The following is a 21,817-nucleotide window of genomic DNA, read 5'->3' as shown; positions in this document are numbered from 1 at the left end:
TACGGAGTATTAAATTGTCTAATGCAGAAATACTATTTGCTTCTAAACTTTCGTGCTAAGACTACAGTTTTTGTTTTTATTTTTGTTCTTCACCCCCTGTTTTCCACTATTAGGTTTATACAAATATTGAAGGCAACATATCTCATGTAGTACATATGGCATGGGCTATGCTGTCTTAATTTTTATTTATATGCTGTCAATATACACACACATGGCAGACTATTGAAGACTATTGTCTATTGATATTTTAAAAAAATAATAATAATAATAATTAAAATAATTTTTTTATATATAATTTGACATTGTATGAGAGCTATCCTACATACACCATTTTCACAAATGTAGACAGAAAATTACACCCCAAAAACCAGACCATCTCCTACTGCATTTACATCCACACCCTTCATCTCTCTTCTTCTCATCTCTTAAGAAACCATATTGAATCTCTCTGCCAAACCATATGGTTCAAATACAAAATACATTATAAATTACAATACAATGTTTATGTTGAACTATGAAATTCTCAAAAGTAGATTTTCTTTTAAAGAATTTCTCCATCACTGAACCAAATAAATGTATTTATAGCATTAATCAGTCATGACGCAAATAAATTTCAGAAGCAAGCATAAGATAATTTCACTATAAGGCTTTAATCCTTTAACCAGAGCAAACTGAAGACTACAGATAAAAGCATCTCTATTACTCTATACACAAAGTTCAGCTGTGTAAGTTCATCAATACATGATGCATAGATTTACACACAGAAAAACAAAATAGCTAGCAAATATGAAGTTGTTTGTTATCTTATTCTTTGCAGAGTATTAGGACATAACCCACACATATAACGTGTATGTGCCTTGTGTTATGAAATTCTATACTTATGAATATGAATTATGTACCTCGATCCAGGGTTCATAATGGTATGTAGACCTGGACCTGGTCCATGATATAAATTACCTGAAGTTGAGTGGCGGCCTGAGCTGAGCTTTGGAAGCGGCGTTGGATTGCAAAGATTGTTGAGGGACAAAGCCTAAAGAGTTACTCAAGGTTAGGTTGTGAAGAGCGAGCTGAGCTAACGGCGTGTTAGAATAACCTCGACATTGTTGCGGTCTCGGATGGCCGGGACACTTCCCCAGCGTTGAGGGACAAAGCCAAAAGTACGGGGTTGGAATTTGAGCACCTTGTTTGGGTTGATAGGAAAGAAGCATACCTCACCCTCTTCTTCATATACTATACACGTCTCAAGACTTGAGTTCTCTTCAGCATCTTTTTCTGTAACTGTAAGCGGACAAAACTCTATAAACACCTCTCCTTCTTCCACTTTATTGGGTAGCTCATAGACACAGCATCCCAATTCCTTAGAACCATACACTATTCCATATCGGCTTCCATTCGTCTCTTGTTGGTATAAAATCCAAGGGTCAAGCAAACATGAAACCATCACAACGATAAATATCCATTTATTCTTCGATGAACGTCCTTCAACTCCAACTCCATCTACTTGCTTGCTCCTCCGCCAGTATTGTGGAACCATATCTTTTGAAACACGCATTCTAACCCATCCAGTAAGGGTTGGCCTTTTAAAAAGTGCCTGCAGCATAGCAGCAACGTTGTTTATATTATACGGAGTATTAAATTTTATTAAAAGCAGCAGGCAGTTTCAGAGACAGAGATAACTGTACTAACCTTGAACAAGTTGTCACACCAATATTTACTGCTCAGAGCGCTACACCCTCTTATGTTCATATCTTTTAAATTAACCAGATTCTCAACGCCTACAACCTCATTCAAATTACTACACCCGCCAAGATACAATTCCTCTAGCCTTAATAACCCAGATACATCTTGTATACTTTTCAACAAGGGACAATTATGTACTGAGAAACTATATAGGCTAAGTGGAAGATCATTGTCTTTAATCACCGAAAGGTTGGGACAGTTGCCCAAATGAAGGCCTTGTAGATTGGAAAGATGAGAAAGGTTAAAGGGCAGGGTATCAAAGTCACTATAGCTTAGATCTAACCATGTCAATAAGGATAATCTCTCATCACCAATTTTAAGATCTAAATGTTGCATGTACTGGTAAGGAGCACTTAGCATTTCCAAGGAACATAATAAATTAGTGTTTGGAAATTCCAAATGCCCAATACATCTCTCATTATAATGCCCACCAACAGCGAAATGGTGCGGCCCTAGTATCAGACACTTGAGATGTCTCAAAGATCCACAAGAAGTGGGTAGATGTGTCACGGACGTCATACTTGCATCAAGGAAATTTAGCAACTTCAATTTTCCCAAGTCAATAGGCAATTCTTTTATCTTCAAACAATTTCCCAAAATAAGATGCGTAAGAGACTTCAAGTTGCAAATGCTACTAGGAAGCGCATTGAGATCCTTGCAATTACTCAAATTTAACTTGACAAGATTTTCTAAATCTCCAATTGATTGGGGCAATTCTTTTATCTTTAAACACCCACGCAGAACAAAATCCTTAAGAGACTTCAAGTTGCAAATGCTATCAGGAAGCCCATTGAGATCCTCGCAATTACTCAAATTTAACTCAACAAGGTTTTCTAAATCTCCAATTGATTGCGGCAATTCTTTTATCTTCGAACACCATTTCAGAGCAAGACGCTTAAGAGACTTCAAGTTGCAAATGCTATCAGGAAGCCCATTGAGATCCTTGCAATTACTCAAATTTAACTCAACAAGATTTTCTAAATCTCCAATTGATTGCGGCAATTCTTTTATCTTGGAACAACTTTCCAAATTAAGATACTGATGAAGAGACTTCAAATTGCAAATGCTATCAGGAAGCCCATTGAGATCCTCGCAATTACTCAAATATAACCCAACAAGGTTTTCTAAATCTCCAATTGATTGCGGCAATTCTTTTATCTTGGAACACCATTTCAGATCAAGATGCGTAAGAGACTTCAAGTTGCAAATGCTACTAGGAAGCGCATTGAGATCCTTGCAATTACTCAAATTTAACTCAACAAGATTTTCTAAATCTCCAATTGATTGCGGCAGTTCTTTTATCTTGGAACACCCATGCAGAACAAAATCCTTAAGAGACTTCAAGTTGCAAATGCTATCAGGAAGCCCATTGAGATCCTCGCAATTACTCAAAGATAACTCAACAAGGTTTTCTAAATCTCCAATTGATTGCGGCAATTCTTTTACCTTGGAACAACTTTCCAAATTAAGACGTGTAAGAGACTTCAAGTTGCAAATGCTACAAGGAAGCACATTGAGATTCTTGCAATTACTCAAATATAACGCAACAAGGTTTTCTAAATCTCCAATTGATTGCGGCAATTCTTTTATCTTAGAACACCCTTGCAGAACAAGAAGCTTAAGAGACTTCAAGTTGCAAATGCTACTACGAAGGGCATTGAGATTCTTGCAGCCCTTCAAATATAAGGAATTAAGATTTTTTAAGTCTCCTATTGATTTCGGCAATTTAACCAACTTTGAACAACCATCAATGTATAACTCCTTTAGACTATGTGCTCCAACAAAGTTTGGAGCTCTTTTAAGTTTCTTGCAAGATTCCAACCATAAACTCTGCAAGCACCTAAAATTCTGTAGAGAACAAAATATAAAAGAACAGCGGTTAGCTTTTCTTTATATTTCAATCTAATCAAATTATAATGCATTTTTAAAAATTATACGTCAAAAGAAATATTATATAATAAACATCAAAACAAATATTATATAATAAACATCAAACCTGCAATTTGGGTTGAAATTCTTTAATATTGCTCTCTTGTATTTTTAAGATAACCAGTTTTTCCAAGCAAAGATCGGATGATATGCGACTCAACAGGCAACCATGCCAATAAAGAAATCTAAGCTCCTTGGACAAGTATTTCAAAGATCCCTTGACATTCACGTCTAAGATTTTGAGTGCTCTTAACTTAGTCATTTTTGAGAATACCTTGGAACTCAAAGGCACTTCGTTTGACAATTTTATGATCATTGTTTCAATTGCGTCTGTGCCCTGTAAAAGAAAATTTTCACTGCATTAAAACATTCCTAACGACTGACACAATTACACAAATATAATGAAAATATAAAAAGTAAATAACAGATGAATTATTGATCAAAAAGTATAAAATGCAATTAACTAAGCAAGTGATTTAATAAAACAAACAAAACAATACAGCAAATCAAGTACAAACAAGCATTTTACCTTGTTGTTTGTGAGAACATCCGAAACTTCATCAGCCAAAAATAATCTACTTCTTTTTTCAGGCTGCATAGGAGATTCCTTGCGAACAATTTCTCTTCCCATATCTCGAACTAAATCATGCATACTAAGACTTTTTTCTAACAAGCATCTACCAATTAAAGTTCGAATTCCACTTTGAGCATAGAAACCACAACCATTCAATATCTCAATAATATATCCTTTCTCATGGGTGAAAAAACAAGCAATATCAAGGAAAATTCTTTGAGTATCATCATCAAGTGCATCATAACTAATTTTGAGAATATTCAAAATATCATTATGAGGAATCCTTCTTAACTTCTCAAAGTCATCTATCCATTCTTGAATTGATGATCTTGTCAAAAAATGTGAGCCTAGAGTGGTAAGTGCCAAAGGGAGTCCACTAACATAACTTACTATCATGTTTGATAGTTCCATAAAAGCCTCCTCGGGACTTGGCTTCTTAAAAGCATGCCAACTAAAGAGTTGCAAAGATTCCTCCAGACTTAAGACTTCAACATTATATTTCTCACAATCTCTTCTAAGGCCATTTAAAAAATCAACATTTCTAGTTGTGATGATAATTCTACTACCTGGACCAAACCAATCTCGTTCTCCAACCAATGCGTCTAATTGACTCTTATCCTCTACATCATCAACAACAATGAAAACTTTTTTCAGTCCAAGTCTTCTTTTGATCAAACTAATTCCTTGATCAACATGATCAACTTTCAATCTCTTTCCATTGAGAGTTTCACAAAGAAGCTTCTCTTGCAAATGTTGTAATCCTACACACCCTCTATCTACACATTCTTGTCTAACATCTCCAAGAAAGCAACTACCATCAAATGATCTATAAATTTGGTTAAATACAGCTTTTGCTAGGGTTGTTTTTCCTACCCCGCCCATGCCATAAATCCCAATCATACGAACATCACCATCTGCTTCACTTTTTAATAAAGAAAGTACTTCTTTAACACGAGCATGAATTCCAACTAGATATTTTGGAACATCAAAGTATGTAGGGTTCACTACTTGCAGAACATTTTCTACAATATTGTCAATAAATGTTGATTCATACCTGTAAATTTTAGTTGAGTAAATTATTGGCTGGTCAAAGAATCACGTGAATGAGAGGAATAAAGGACAAGGAAAACAAGAAAAAAGAGTAACAAAAAGTATGCAGTAAATTTTTTTAAAGGGGAGAAATCAGAGGTACCCGTCAGCAATGTTTTGTAAGTCCCATCCAGAAAATTTTGCAACCTTAGTTAATGTTGTTCTCCATTGGCTAACTTTTTCCGTCCTGAATCGATTTTGATGTAGAGCCAATGCAACACCAAACTCACCTGTTTGATTGCGAACCTCAGAAGGATCCACATCATAGAACACTGGAAAAACCACCTGATTTGCCTTTTCTTTACATTCCACTATCTTCACAACCTCCTCAAGACACCAGCGAGAGGAAGCAAAAGTTTTGGAGAACACGATGATAGAAACCATCGATTCTTGAATAGCACTAAAGAGGTCAGTGGAGATGTCCTCTCCTTTGCGGAGCTCTTCTGCATCTCTGAAAGTGTGAACTCCAGCCCGGCACAGTGCCGCAAAGAGATGATCCGCAAAGGATTTTCGTGTGTCTTCACCTCTAAAGCTCAAAAAGACATCGTAATTCTTGCGCGGAAGTGAAGAGGAAGAAGAGGGAAGGATGAGTTGATTAGTTTGGGAAGTGGATTCCATGATGGTTATGAAAACTGTAGAGGTTGCTTAGTGTATGATTAGTAGTGCGTCTGATCTAGTGTAAGAAATATTGGAAATTGGTATAAAGTTTAATTTAATTTGTTGCATATTTCTTGGATATTATAGCAGGTAGCCAGGTAGATGTCCGGTATTGGTTTGTGTGTATATGTAAATTGCTCTGAACCTACTTGAAATTGTGTCACATAAGAAAGGGCCCCAATTGGAAGACCAACTTTAATGTCTTTTGATTAAGAAAATTAAATACAGAAAGCGAAGAAGAAATGATGGTGTTTCCCACTTTCCCATAATAATCTACAAATTGGTAAGAAGTTGCGGTGTGAATGCATAGACTTGAAAAAGCATATGTAAATAAATACGACTTAATACCCAATATAATTTTTGACTATATTGATTTTATTCAATTTAATCTTTTGTTAAAAATTCTGTTAGTTGACGATTAGAAATAAGGTCTTAATGATAATTTCTTATCTTTCATCTCATTTTGGGTGATTCCTTCTTCTCCCCCTTATTAAGATCCACGTAGAAATGTAAATATTCGTACCCAAATCAACGTCAACCCTAAATAAATAAATACAAAGTAAATGAATATTTGGGTACGAAAATTTACATTTATGTGTGGATCTTAATAAAGGAAAGAAGAAGGAATCATCCCAAAATGAGATGAAGAATGAAAAATTACATTTGGGACCATATTTTTAACAGTCAACTAATAGAATTTTAACAAAGGACTAAATTGTGTAAAACCGTCAAAGTCGATGACTAAATTAAACATAAAAAATTATTTAAGACTAAATTGAGTAAAACCACTATAATCAAGAACTATATTAGTATTAACTCAAATAAATACCGCTAAACTATTCAACACCTTTGATATGATGGAAAAGCAACATATTTTTTTGTACTTCATACTTAACAATAAATAACCATACACTTACTCGTACAAAACTATGACAGGGCATTAAACATAAACAGCACGTTTGGTTCACGGAATGAATTTTGAGGTAATAGGAATGTTATTCCATAAGGAATGGAATAGGCAAGGAATAGAATAGAAATTGTATTCTATTGTTTGGTTCGCGGAAGGAATAGACTTTATGAATTATATTACTGTGTTTGGTTGATTTAAGAAATAGAAATGAAATATGTTTTAAAAGACATAAATACCCTTATAAAAATATGTGATGGTGGTGGTGGTGGTGGCGATGGTGGTGGAGGTGGTGGTGATGGTGGTGGTGGCGGTGGTGGTGGTGGTGGTGCTGCTGGGGTGGTAGTGGTGGTGGCAGTGGTGGGGGCGACGATGGTGGTGGTGACGGTGATGGTTGTGGCAGTGGTGGTGGGGGCGGCGACGGTTGTGGCGGTGGTGGTGGGGGCGGCGACGGTGGTGGCGGCGGCGGCGATGATGGTGGTGGCAGTGGTGGTGATGGTGGTGGTGCTGGGGTGGTAGTGGCGGTGGCAGTGGTGGGGTCGGCGGTGGTGGTGGGGGCAGCGACGGTTGTGGCGATGGTGGTGGTGGCGGCGGCGGCGGCGATGGTGATGGCAGTGGTGGTGATGGCGGTGGTGCTGAGGTGGTAGTGGTGGTGGCGGCGGTGGCAGTGGTGGGGTCGGCGGCGGTGGTGGGGGCAGCGACGGTTGTGGCGATGGTGGTGGTGGTGGCGACGGCGGCGATGGTGGTGGTGGTGGTGGCGGCGACGGCGGCGGCGGTGATAGTGGTGGTGGCGACGACGATTGTGAAATAGGATAAATTTATATATAGAATAAAACAATTAGGTTAAAGAAAGGGGTAAAAAAGAAAATAGATTCTAAAATCTATTCCAGAGCGTTCAGTAATAGGTTAATACCAGGGGGCCCTAGTAATAGCTATTACCTTATTTGAGGTAATAGGCTATTACCAGGAATATTATTCTTGGTAATATAAATGGTTACCAAACAAAGGAATAGGCCTATTACTGGGAATGTTATGCCATTCCCGGCCTATTCCGTGAATCAAAAGGGCCAAAAGTAGATGCTTCAAAGTTAAATATGGGTTTGGTACGGTAATTCTTCTGAGGCACAAGGAAGTTGTCACATCTTTTTCATTCTAATTCCAAAAACAATTCCTAATAATATTTTTCTAAATAGAAGACTAATTCTTTATTGAGAAGCCCAATCTTTCTATTTCTAATAATTCTAGCCTTATAATTATTCTTGGCACAATTCTTCTATTTAAAAATATTTTAGCCTAGTAATTCCTTTGAGCCCAAATATTTCTAAGTCCTATTTATATATATTGGATCCTAGATGTGGACTTCACTATATAAATAATCCTTGTATAGAATATATTCAATTTCCCAAGCCCAAGCCCACACAAATATTATTGTATCTGTATAAAACCCACCCACTTAATAAACGCAAATTATGCTGTGCAACCGAATGCACCTTGCAAGGTGCATACGGTTGCAAAACGGCGCCGTTTTGGTTAAAAAACGCGCGTCCCACTTAAAGAAGAAATCAGGTTCGATTCCCGGCAATAGCATTTTTATATATCCACAATTTCATAACTATATATCCACAATTTCATAACTATATATCCACAGTGAATGAATGAAGTAAAAATCCACAATGAATGAATGAATGAAGTAAAAATCCACAATGAATGAATGAATGAAGTAAAAATCCACAATGAATGAACTAAATATCCACAATATATGATTGAACTAAATATCCACAATGAATGAACTAAATATCCATAATTTCATAACTATATAACCACAATTTCATAACTATATATCCATAATTTCATAACTATATATCCACAGTGAATGAATGAAGTAAAAATCCACAATGAATGAATGAATGAAGTAAAAATCCACAATGAATGAATGAATGAAGTAAAAATCCACAATGAATGAACTAAATATCAACAATATATGATTGAACTAAATATCCACAATGAATGAACTAAATATCCATAATTTCATAACTATATAACCACAATTTCATAACTATATATCCACAATTTCATAACTATATATCCACAATAATGCTATTACTGAGAGTCGAACCTGATTTTTTTTTTTTAAGTGGGACGCGCGTTTTTAATCAAAACGACGTCGTTTTGAACCGTATGCACCATGCGCATGGTACATTCGGTTGCACAGCATAACTATTGCTTAATAAAGCTCATAACCTTATTCTTGTAACCCTTGCACTATATACATATGAATACAGATACATATCATCCATTATCCACAAGACAAACCCTAGACATTGTTCTAACACACTCTCTCTCTCTCTCTCCATTTCTCTCCTTCTCGCCGCTCTCTTCTCCCAAACACACAAATATTATCTTCCATCTTCCTATTCAAGAATCCAAGACCAAGACTTCATCTTTTTTTCATTCAAAGACTAGAAGTGGTAAGATCTTAATTCCTACATTGTTTTCCTTCTCTATTCCTTCACTTTTTCTAAATCTTTATCTTATTCTATGTTGGGTTTTTGAGGGTTTAAGATGACCAAGTTATGGATGGCTTGATAGAGTGATCTTGGAGAAGCTTTGAGGTGTTTTGCTGAGCTAAGAAGTAATCTTATGTCCAACAAAACTTATTTTCTCTACATAAATGTATATTCTTGATGATTATGTGTTGTTTGAGCATATTCTTGTGTTTATGCTACTGTTAAAACTTGTATCTAGGTTATATGATGTTCTTTGATGTATCAATCCTTCTGTTCAAGTCATATTTGTTGTTGATGTGAGTATTGAGGAGTTTGGACTTCGATTGCACATTCTTGGCAGTTTTTCTTGAAGTCCATTTTTGTTGCAGGTTTGCATATCAGCGGGCACTTCGGGCGGGTGGTTTGGGTCCCGCCGGAACCGCCCATTGGTACATCAAGGGGGTTTGGCGGGACCTTTTCCACCCGCCCAAACCATCCTCTAGTACGATATTTGTTGGCTTTCGTTTTGTTGTTTTCCGCGTTTATTTGCGTGTATTTATTGAAGTCTCGTAAGTCTATAGCGGTGTATTATGAACCCAGTGGTTAGGATTTGGAGTCTTGAATCGTGGTTAATATCTAATATTGCTATTCATTGGATTATTCGATGAAGTTGATGATGTCCGTATGAACCCTCGTGATTATTCTTTGACTTGTGTATTAGCAATTTAGCATGTTGTTTCTTGATGCTAGTATGTGATTTCCTTGTGATAACTTTCGCTTGCTTCTTGATTGAATTGGTAACTTGAGCGTATTCATTCGTTGTGATCTCTTGTTGGAATCCTTTGATATCGTTGTATTGCCTTTGGAATGTCTTTCTCGTATCTCTTACTTGAATTCCATTGACCCTGAATTATCGTTGTAAGCTTGTACCTTATCATTGCTAATTCTTTGATTGAGCTATTGTTTGAACTTATCTGATGTTGAATACCTTATTGTGGAATCTATTCCTTTGTTAGGTCTCTTACGATTCCTTGTGTATTGAACCTTGTTGTGAGGATTGAGCTGGTACAGTGGACAGTGTGGGAGTTCCTATAAATTCAGGATGATGGTATACGGACTTCCCGTCGAAACTTATTCGGATTGTCGGACCTATTTCTACTTATTGGGGGTTGGAGGTCCCAATACGAGTGTATACACTTAGGGCTGTTTCTATTGGGTCTTTGACCCCGCAGAAACCATAATCAGGTCTGTGTGACCCCGCGGAATCTATGTATTGAGATGGTGGTTTAACTCACATACAAATGTAGAAAAACCAAGCACACTCCCAAAAATTAAGAAAATACTATATGGACTCTTACTTTTTACTCTCAACTTCTACTCTCTCCCACAAATATATCTTTGATATAAATACTTTTCTTGAGACTCATATGATGAAAATATCCTTGTTTGCCATGTCAAATGAAAGGGAAATTTAAGAGTACATGTAGTAAAATTCAAAAAATTAAGCAAAAAAAAAAAAAAAAAAAAAAAAAAAAAAAAAAAAAGATGATTGTGGGCTATAATGTTACTTTTACTACACAAAGCAGATGCAAGATTCGAATATACTATTCTACAAATTTGATGGAATCATAGAGTACAACAATAGATTTGTTGGCCAAAAATTTAGAGTGTTAATTTCAACATTCAGGATTAAAACATAATATTACTGTTAGCTATAACTTTTGACGTAAAGGTAAACATTTGATTTTAACAAGATTTTTCTCTCCTACTTCATATATACAAAGTACTAAACAACTAAGCAAACATAGACAAATGAATCACATCTACTTGTACAAAAAATACTTATATTCAAACTAAAGGCACATCTACAAAATGTGAAACTTTTAAAAAATGTGACAGAAATATTATTCCACTTGAGTGAGATGCCAAATGACGCGGTATATCAAATACCCAAATCCCATTTGCTTATGAAGATGATAGCTCTGTTCTTGTGAAGACTATATACAATACAATACAAGTAATCCATTTTATAATATAAGGCGAATGGGAAGTATATGTATTCAATCATCACCTACTAAGCTCTCTTTGAGGAATCTCACATCAATATAATGTGATTAAGCACTCCTTCCTCCATTCCATCACATCTCTATGTCATCTAGGTCGGGCAATGGAAACCGAAGGATTGCAGCAATACCGCTCATCATTGTCAGTTCTGTATTTCAAATCCATATTTGTCAATGGGCATGAATACAAGTTGGGGTTGGAAAGGAAATATATGTACATGAAGTAAAAAAAAATTGTGCACAGAGAAAAACAGAAGCACCAATATCATCATCCACGCCTCCCAACCCCCTCATCATTTAGCTTGTAGTTAAAAAATAAAAATAATAAAAAATAAAAAATAAAAACTCTTTTCACGCCCCTATTATTCTGCTACTATAATCAAGTTTTGCTTTTTGGGTTCATGCATACTAACACAAACAACAGAGAAGGGTATCAGGCATTAAGCTCAACTAGTAAAGTGAAAATGAGTGAAATCAATTAATGTACTTACGTTCTCCAGAGACATGCATAGAGGAGAAGGTGTGTGTCGTTCCCCCTGAACTCTTCACCGCATTCACCAAATAGGCATATTTTTGTCTCGTTGCTACATCAGAGTTCCTGGTAAATACATGATTTGGTACCTTCTTAAGTAAGAAATGCATTCCTAGAAATACTTCAATCATTGAGTCAACAAAACTTACACTAGATTGGGGTAATACCTTAAAAATTTAATAAAACTTCGGCAGGGCATTAAAAATAAACTAGATGCTTCCAAGTTGAAAATGGGTTTGTTAATCAGGCTGAGGCACAGGGAAGTCATCTATCTTTTTTATTTTTAATTTTGAAAAGTTATCTATTGATCAAAGTCTGTCGAATTCTTTTTGTCAAAAAGGAATGGTATCAATCAATTCAAGATTCATAAATAATTGGGCCATTGGGGGAGACATCCTTGTGGCAACTCATGAATTTCAATTAGTATAAATAAAGAGTCTTAATAAAAGTACAGGCCCTGTCTGCTATGAATCACATTTAAATTTCAATTATTGAAAGAGGGCAAGTGATTCCTATCTAGGTAATGACAAGTAGTTCGAGTTTCCAAAATGAAGATTCACAACTTGTAATGCTAAGAGGATAAAATATGTAAAATAAATGAAGAAAAGGGCAAAGCTAAAGACAAATTGAATGATCTAACACTAAAGGATAAAAAAAACATGGATAAGATTATAAAAACATTCAAACCAGGTGCACCTATTACTACTAAGATGTGCAAAGAGAGCTCGATTCCTTATACAAAGAAACTATTGTGAAGTGCTCAAGAAACATGATACACACCCAAAGGTATGGGTAGTTTACTCACGCAATAAAAGGAATGAATGCAAGAATGGAAATCAGGCAAAAAAAAAAAAAAAAAAGAGGAAGGAATGCAAGAATGGAACTTAGGAAAATAAGAATGCACAGATTAGGGAGAGAGCTTAACTTAAGGGATTAGACAAGAATAAATCAGAGGCACAATTATCTCCTTTTCTATATTTATTTATTTCTTTGCACTATATATTGGAACCTCTAGATGAGAGGAGGACATCGAATCCTTTATCCTTAGTGCGAGGAAAAAGCCTAAAACTCTTGTTGGGGAAAGTCTTGCGACGTTCCTGTTTCTTTTTTTCAGTTTCCAATCATTAAAAGTACCTCCTTGTTCTTTTCTCTAACTAAAACAACAGAAAGCTCATTACAGATAGCAATATGGCATGCTGCATAAGAAAAACATGTTACCGAAAAGTCAAATAACTAACCTGAAGACTTCATCTGTGATGAGAAGTGTTTGGATAGCCATTTATAATTTGGCACAATCAACTGATGTAAATTAACAGTTTGTAGTTTATACCGGATACCACTTCAATGAAGATGAGGAAAAGCTTAAATAACTAAAAAGAAAAAACTATAGATGCTGGTATCAAGCCAGTTATTTATTAACTAAGCATTTCAGAAAAGTAAAAAGGTTTGTACCAAGGGCCCAGGGGCAAAGTAGGAGTAAGGAAGTAAGAAATATAATTTACCAAATGTCAACAACTCTAACTAATTATGGAGAAAAAGAAGTTACATAATGATAGGAGGAGTCATTTTCCTAATTCAACAGAAAATGGCATACCAGCAGCTTGACGAAGAGCCTCCAAAGCAAGTGAATCCCAGACGTCCTAAGACAAGGATAAGGAATATTAGCACTGAAAAACATCACAGAAGGGAAGAAAGGTAAAGATATACCTTCCCCAAAACGAAAGGTCTGTGAAGCTCAACTTCTAGTGTGTGAAATGCACCAATATACCTTCCCCACTAAAGGCACATCTACAAAATGTGAAACTTTTAAAAAATGTGACAGAAATATTATTCCACTTGAGTGAGATGCCAAATGACGCGGTATATCAAATACCCAAATCCCATTTGCTTATGAAGATGATAGCTCTGTTCTTGTGAAGACTATATACAATACAATACAAGTAATCCATTTTATAATATAAGGCGAATGGGAAGTATATGTATTCAATCATCACCTACTAAGCTCTCTTTGAGGAATCTCACATCAATATAATGTGATTAAGCACTCCTTCCTCCATTCCATCACATCTCTATGTCATCTAGGTCGGGCAATGGAAACCGAAGGATTGCAGCAATACCGCTCATCATTGTCAGTTCTGTATTTCAAATCCATATTTGTCAATGGGCATGAATACAAGTTGGGGTTGGAAAGGAAATATATGTACATGAAGTAAAAAAAAATTGTGCACAGAGAAAAACAGAAGCACCAATATCATCATCCACGCCTCCCAACCCCCTCATCATTTAGCTTGTAGTTAAAAAATAAAAATAATAAAAAATAAAAAATAAAAACTCTTTTCACGCCCCTATTATTCTGCTACTATAATCAAGTTTTGCTTTTTGGGTTCATGCATACTAACACAAACAACAGAGAAGGGTATCAGGCATTAAGCTCAACTAGTAAAGTGAAAATGAGTGAAATCAATTAATGTACTTACGTTCTCCAGAGACATGCATAGAGGAGAAGGTGTGTGTCGTTCCCCCTGAACTCTTCACCGCATTCACCAAATAGGCATATTTTTGTCTCGTTGCTACATCAGAGTTCCTGGTAAATACATGATTTGGTACCTTCTTAAGTAAGAAATGCATTCCTAGAAATACTTCAATCATTGAGTCAACAAAACTTACACTAGATTGGGGTAATACCTTAAAAATTTAATAAAACTTCGGCAGGGCATTAAAAATAAACTAGATGCTTCCAAGTTGAAAATGGGTTTGTTAATCAGGCTGAGGCACAGGGAAGTCATCTATCTTTTTTATTTTTAATTTTGAAAAGTTATCTATTGATCAAAGTCTGTCGAATTCTTTTTGTCAAAAAGGAATGGTATCAATCAATTCAAGATTCATAAATAATTGGGCCATTGGGGGAGACATCCTTGTGGCAACTCATGAATTTCAATTAGTATAAATAAAGAGTCTTAATAAAAGTACAGGCCCTGTCTGCTATGAATCACATTTAAATTTCAATTATTGAAAGAGGGCAAGTGATTCCTATCTAGGTAATGACAAGTAGTTCGAGTTTCCAAAATGAAGATTCACAACTTGTAATGCTAAGAGGATAAAATATGTAAAATAAATGAAGAAAAGGGCAAAGCTAAAGACAAATTGAATGATCTAACACTAAAGGATAAAAAAAACATGGATAAGATTATAAAAACATTCAAACCAGGTGCACCTATTACTACTAAGATGTGCAAAGAGAGCTCGATTCCTTATACAAAGAAACTATTGTGAAGTGCTCAAGAAACATGATACACACCCAAAGGTATGGGTAGTTTACTCACGCAATAAAAGGAATGAATGCAAGAATGGAAATCAGGCAAAAAAAAAAAAAAAAAAAGAGGAAGGAATGCAAGAATGGAACTTAGGAAAATAAGAATGCACAGATTAGGGAGAGAGCTTAACTTAAGGGATTAGACAAGAATAAATCAGAGGCACAATTATCTCCTTTTCTATATTTATTTATTTCTTTGCACTATATATTGGAACCTCTAGATGAGAGGAGGACATCGAATCCTTTATCCTTAGTGCGAGGAAAAAGCCTAAAACTCTTGTTGGGGAAAGTCTTGCGACGTTCCTGTTTCTTTTTTTCAGTTTCCAATCATTAAAAGTACCTCCTTGTTCTTTTCTCTAACTAAAACAACAGAAAGCTCATTACAGATAGCAATATGGCATGCTGCATAAGAAAAACATGTTACCGAAAAGTCAAATAACTAACCTGAAGACTTCATCTGTGATGAGAAGTGTTTGGATAGCCATTTATAATTTGGCACAATCAACTGATGTAAATTAACAGTTTGTAGTTTATACCGGATACCACTTCAATGAAGATGAGGAAAAGCTTAAATAACTAAAAAGAAAAAACTATAGATGCTGGTATCAAGCCAGTTATTTATTAACTAAGCATTTCAGAAAAGTAAAAAGGTTTGTACCAAGGGCCCAGGGGCAAAGTAGGAGTAAGGAAGTAAGAAATATAATTTACCAAATGTCAACAACTCTAACTAATTATGGAGAAAAAGAAGTTACATAATGATAGGAGGAGTCATTTTCCTAATTCAACAGAAAATGGCATACCAGCAGCTTGACGAAGAGCCTCCAAAGCAAGTGAATCCCAGACGTCCTAAGACAAGGATAAGGAATATTAGCACTGAAAAACATCACAGAAGGGAAGAAAGGTAAAGATATACCTTCCCCAAAACGAAAGGTCTGTGAAGCTCAACTTCTAGTGTGTGAAATGCACCAATCTGCAAGACAAATCAAGTAATTCAGAAGTTGTATAGCAGCTTTAAACCAATTAATATACATTCCACTATAGCCAGAAATGCAAGTTACTATTCTGGACGCCACTCCTGACCCAAAAACGCCTACAACAAGGGCCACAACTATAACCCAAGAAGTTCGCACCAAGTATGAACGTGATTACAAGAATGCGCGAGCAGCAATTCTGCAGCGCATGACCAACGCCATTTTTGATATATTTTCAAAGCAGAAGTCCGCCAAAACTATTTGGGACTTACTGCAACAGGAATATGGATCGGAACTGATGACGCTGGAAAGAGGAAATATGCAGTTGGGCGCTGGCTCAATTTCAAAATGACTGACTCGTTATCCATAGTTGAACATGTGCATGAATACGAAAACCTGGTGGCTGACATGCTGACTGAAGGTAACAACTGACAAGTACTGAAGATGAAGGCAATACAATGCTACCCAAAAGAAAATTAAGAAGACTTAAGATAAATTTAAACCAAAACTAGTATTTATTTAGACTATATATCGTTTTTAGACTAAGTATTTAGACTAGCCTTATTACAAAGATGCAAACATTTATTTTAGTGACAATTATAATCAATCTCTCATATATTATTTTGCGTTTATATACTTTGAATTATTGATTTAAATAAACAAATTCAACATTCAATTACATATGCATGAATATTTCTTATATAATCTTACATTAATATACTTTGAAGTACTTATTTAAAATAATCATTGGGTATTATCCCATTCGCGCAATGCTCGTGAAAAACTAGTTATTTCCTCATATAATAAACAACATTAGTAAATAAGGTCCCTAACTATACATGAGCTAAATCACATATACAACAAAAAACAAAAAAACAAAAAAACAAAAAAAGATTAAAAAACCACTCAAAGTCAAAGTGCCAAGAGGTGATTGCCTACCACTGTTTTCCCTTCTGCCCAAAATTGTGCCCCCAGGCCAGGCCCCAGCCAATTGTGTGTCAGAAAAAGTAGCCAACACATCCAGATAAAGGCTTCGAACTCCCTTCTTCTTCTTCATATCTCCTATTGCGCTGGGTTTCCATTTTTGAATCAGATGTTGGAGAGCTAATTGTGAGTGTTATATTAACCCTTGAATATACATCTGTCTCAGTGTGTATAGAATCATGGTCAGGGCGGAATATGATGACCTTATTTGGGTTCACAGGAAAGAAGCAAACCTCACCCTCTTCTTTATAAACTATACATGTTTCAATTCTGAAATTCTCTTCAGCTCCTTGCTCCAGCGGTGAATAAAACTCTACAACCACCTTTACTTCTTCCACTTTATTGGCTTCTATAAAATGATCATATATTCTCCACTTCAACACCTTATTCCTTCTTTTGTCGACCACATGCTCAAATAACTTCTCTGTGGTTTTGTTTGTTAAATAACACGCACAACTAAAAGAACATGAAATCCTCGCAACTATAACTATCCGTGTTTTTGACGGAAACAATGGCAATGTGTAATTTGATGATGAACATCCAACTACTACTTCTTCCACCATGTCATCTAAAACCAACATTCTAAACCCGTGAAGGTTTGGGTTTTGTAAAAATGCCTGCGTGCATATATATATATATATATATATATATATATATATATATATATATATATATATATGTTAAGAAAGAAATTAATAAATGCATGAGAAGAATTAGCATGAAAGCATTAGATCGAGCTGAGGCATGCAATTTCAGAGATAGATCACTAACCTTGAACAACTTCGCACCACAAGAATTACTTGCTAGAGCGCTACAATCCATGAGGTGGACTGAACGTAAATTAACAAAATCCTCTATGCCTTGAATTTCAATCAAATTACTGCAGTTATGAATCCCCAAATGGTTTAAACTTGAGTAAGGCAGATCTTGAATCATTCGAAGGTTCTGGCAATTATACAAACAGAGACTTCGTAGTTGAGAAAGATGAGAAAGGTTAAAGGGAAGGGTATCCAAGTAACTATCCCACAGTTTTAAACAACAGAGCTTTTCAAAACTGCATCGAGGCTCAATAATCAAACTTTTGTAGATAGAAACAGACAACAAATGTAGCCCTGATACAACTTGTATATTCTCCAGCAAGGGACAATGGCGCGCAATAAGGTCATCTAGGTTAGGTGGAAGATCTTTAATCAGTTGAAGGTTCTGACAGTTGTCCAAAACTAACTCTTTTAGCTGAGAAAGATGAGAAAGGTTAAAGGGAATGGTACTAAAGTAACTATTGCTTAGGTCTAGAAATGTCAAGAATGATAGACTCCCCATTTGAAGATCTAAATGTTGCATAGATTGGTAAGGAGCCTGTAGAGTTTCCAAGGAACACAAATTAGCATCGGAAGAAGAAATAGGCTCCACACTACTATACTCATACCCCCATATATCTTTGGACTGCCCTAGTGTCAGATAGTAGAGATATCTCAAAGATCTACAAGAAAAAGGCACATGTGACACTGAAGTAAATCTAGCATTAAGCACACCTAGTAGCTCTAATTTTCCCAAGTCAGTAGGCAATTTTTTAATTTTGGAGCAATAATTCAGATCAAGACACTTAAGCGACTTCAAGTTGCAAATACTATTGGGGAGAGCTCTAAGATTCTCACAAAAACTCATATTTAACTCAACGAGTCTTTCTAAATCTCCAATAGATTGCGACAATTCAACCAATTTTGAGCATCCATAGAAGGACAATGTCTTTAGATTTTGTGCTCCAGTAAAATTTGGGGATCCTTTAAGTTGCTTGCAACCATCAAACCTTAAGATCTCCAAGCATCTAAAATGCTGTTAAATCAAAATATAAAAAGTTGTAGTAAGTTTTTTCCAATCATTTTGTCTAAATAAATTATGATAACTTTTTTAAAAAGATGTAATGTCAAAAAAAAAAAAAAATCTCATATAAACTTCAAACCTGCAACTTAGGTTTAAATTCCTTAATATTGCTACTTGTTATTTTTAAAATAACAAGCTTCTTCAGGCAAAGATCAGACGATATGTGTCTCAATGGACAATTATTCCAAAAAAGCAATCTAAGCTCCTTGGATAAGTATTTTAATGGTCCCTTGGCATTCATGGATAAGATTTTGAGTAATCTTAACCTGCTCATTTTAGAGAATACTTTAGTACTCAAATGCACTTCCTTTGGCAAATCAATAATCATTGTTTCAATTGCTTCATTTCCCTAACAAATACCAAAATAATAATAATAATAATAATAATAATAGCGTTAAAACATTCCTAAGTGACATAAGTATAATCAAAATGTAAAACGTAAATTAATGACAAATAAATTATTAAAATAGTACAAAATGTAATTACTAAGCAAACGATTTGAAAAACATACATACCAAAATAATAAATTACAGTAAATCAAGTGTATTTAAGTTTACCTTGTTGTTCACGAGTACATCCAAAACCTCATCACATGAAAATAATCTACTTCTTTTTTCATAGAGCATAAGAGATTCTTGACGAACAATTTCTCTTCCCATATCTCGAACTAAATCATGCATATAATAATCTTTTCCCCTTAACAAGCATCTATCAATTAAAGTTTTAATTCCACTTTGAGCAAAGAAACCACAAGCATTCAATATTGTAACAATCTCTTCTATGCTGATATATCCACCCTCAAAAAAACAAGCAATATCAAGGAAGATTCTTTGAGTATCAACGTCAAGTGCATCATAACTAATTTTGAGAATATTCAAAATATCTTCATGAGGAATCTTTCTTAACTTCTCAAAGTCAGCTCTCCAATGTTGAATTGATGATCTTGACCGAAAATGTGAACCTAGAACAGTAAGTGCCAAAGGAAGTCCACTAGCATAACTTACTATCACTTTCGATAGTTCTGCAAAAGCCTCCAAAGGATTTGGGTCCTTAAAAGTATGCCAACTAAAGAGTTCCAAAGATTCCATGAAACTTAACACCGTAGCATTGTACTTCTCACAATCTTTTCCGAGGCCATTCAACAAATCAACATTTCTAGTTGTAATGAGAATTGTACTACCTGAACCAAACCAATATCGGTCTCCGACCAATGCCTCTATTTGACTCTCATGGTTTACATCATCAACAACAATGAGAATCCTTTTTGATTGAAGTCTTAATTTGATCAAACTAATTCCTTCATCAACATGGTTAACATCAAATCTCGTTGTTTTGAGAGTATTACAAAGAAGCTGCTTCTGCAAACATTTTAAACCTACACTCCCTCCTTTTGAACATTCTGATCTAACATCAAGAAAGCAACTACCTTCAAATGTTTCAGAAATTTGGTTAAATATGGCTTTCGCTAAGGTTGTTTTACCTACCCCACCCATGCCATAAATCCCTATCATACAAACATCACCATTTGATTTACTTTGTAATAAAGAAAGTATTTCGCTAACCCGAGTATGAATTCCAACGGGATATTTTGCAACATTAAAAAATGTCCGGTCCACCACTTGTAGAATCTTTTCTAAAATTTTGTCAATTAATTTTGATTCATACCTGCAAATTTTTGTTGATGACTAAATTACTGACCGACGGATTGTATCATATAAGGGGAATAATGGAAGAAGACAACCAGAAAATGCTACCAAAAAGTTTTAATATTTTTTTAAAAATAAAAGGGAGAAATCAAGATACCCATCAGCATCGTTCAGTAAATCCCAACCAGAAAAATTTGCAACCTTGGTCAGAGCTGTTTTCCATTGACTAATTTTTTTGGTCCCAAATCGTTGTTGATGTTGAGCTAAGGCTTCACCAAACCCACCGGATTGTTTGCGCACTTCAGATGGATCAACATCATAGAATACGGGGAGAACCACCTGATTTGCCTTTTCTTTACATTCCACTATCTTCACAAGCTCGTCAAGACACCACCGGGAAGAGGCATAGGTTTTGGAGAACACAATAATAGAAATCTTTGATTGTTGAATAGCTTTGATGAGGTCAGTGGAGATGTCTTCTCCTTTACGGAGCTCTTCTGCATCTCTGAAAGTGTGAACTCCTGCTCGGCACAACGCAGCAAAGAGGTGATCTGTAAAAGACTTTCGTGTGTCTTCACCTCTAAAGCTCAAAAAGACATCATAGTCCCAACAGCACGGAAGTGAAGAGGAGGATGAGGGAAGGAGCAGTAGTTGATTAGTTTCAGAAGTGGATTCCATGATATGAATATATGATGGTGGTGGAAACACAGCTAAGGAAGGTAGGAAGGAAGGATGGATGGAGATTAAAGCTTAACTTACGATTACTACTGCGTTTAATTGGCTGCTTCTAATTCATGTGGAGGCATTTATATTATATATACATCTTCTGATCTCTAAGAAATGGAAATTGCTATGAATTTTCTTGCATCCACTTCCATTTTTAATAAAGATGTAGGCCGGGCAGAGCATTAAATAAAACAATAATAGAGTTTTGTGGGTGTTTGATCGAGTGGCACCTTTTGGTTTGACAAAACGAATTGAAGCAATTGTAATTTGGAAAGGGAATATAATGGAAATTTATATACATGTTGCTTTCGTTTTAGGA

The 21,817-nt window shown here is 35.5% G+C and overlaps 2 protein-coding genes across 2 annotated transcripts in view; both read right to left on the bottom strand.

The window, feature by feature from the left end:
- Positions 1–21,817, bottom strand: part of LOC109147785 (TMV resistance protein N-like) — a 25,518-nt gene extending 3,701 nt beyond the window's left edge. Inside the window, exons 1-3 of the mRNA XM_019295444.1 lie at positions 20,930–21,817; positions 19,684–20,791; positions 18,214–19,475 (exon numbers count right to left, since the gene is read on the bottom strand). Of these exons, the coding sequence (XP_019150989.1) occupies positions 19,200–19,475; positions 19,684–20,791; positions 20,930–21,450 (1,905 nt within the window). The 5' untranslated portion in view covers positions 21,451–21,817 and the 3' untranslated portion in view covers positions 18,214–19,199. The remainder of the gene's footprint in view (positions 1–18,213; positions 19,476–19,683; positions 20,792–20,929) is intronic.
- LOC109147782 (disease resistance protein TAO1-like) overlaps positions 958–21,817 on the bottom strand; it is a 74,695-nt gene continuing 53,835 nt past the window's right edge. The window contains exons 3-7 of the mRNA XM_019295441.1: positions 4,199–4,432; positions 3,737–4,006; positions 3,465–3,588; positions 1,687–3,032; positions 958–1,591 (exon numbers count right to left, since the gene is read on the bottom strand). Of these exons, the coding sequence (XP_019150986.1) occupies positions 1,073–1,591; positions 1,687–3,032; positions 3,465–3,588; positions 3,737–4,006; positions 4,199–4,432 (2,493 nt within the window). The 3' untranslated portion in view covers positions 958–1,072. The remainder of the gene's footprint in view (positions 1,592–1,686; positions 3,033–3,464; positions 3,589–3,736; positions 4,007–4,198; positions 4,433–21,817) is intronic.

Source organism: Ipomoea nil, unplaced genomic scaffold (genome assembly GCF_001879475.1).
Source record: "Ipomoea nil cultivar Tokyo-kokei standard unplaced genomic scaffold, Asagao_1.1 scaffold2036, whole genome shotgun sequence".
In the NCBI taxonomy this organism is placed as follows: domain Eukaryota; kingdom Viridiplantae; phylum Streptophyta; class Magnoliopsida; order Solanales; family Convolvulaceae; genus Ipomoea; species Ipomoea nil.
This window is presented reverse-complemented; position numbering and strand designations above follow the sequence as displayed.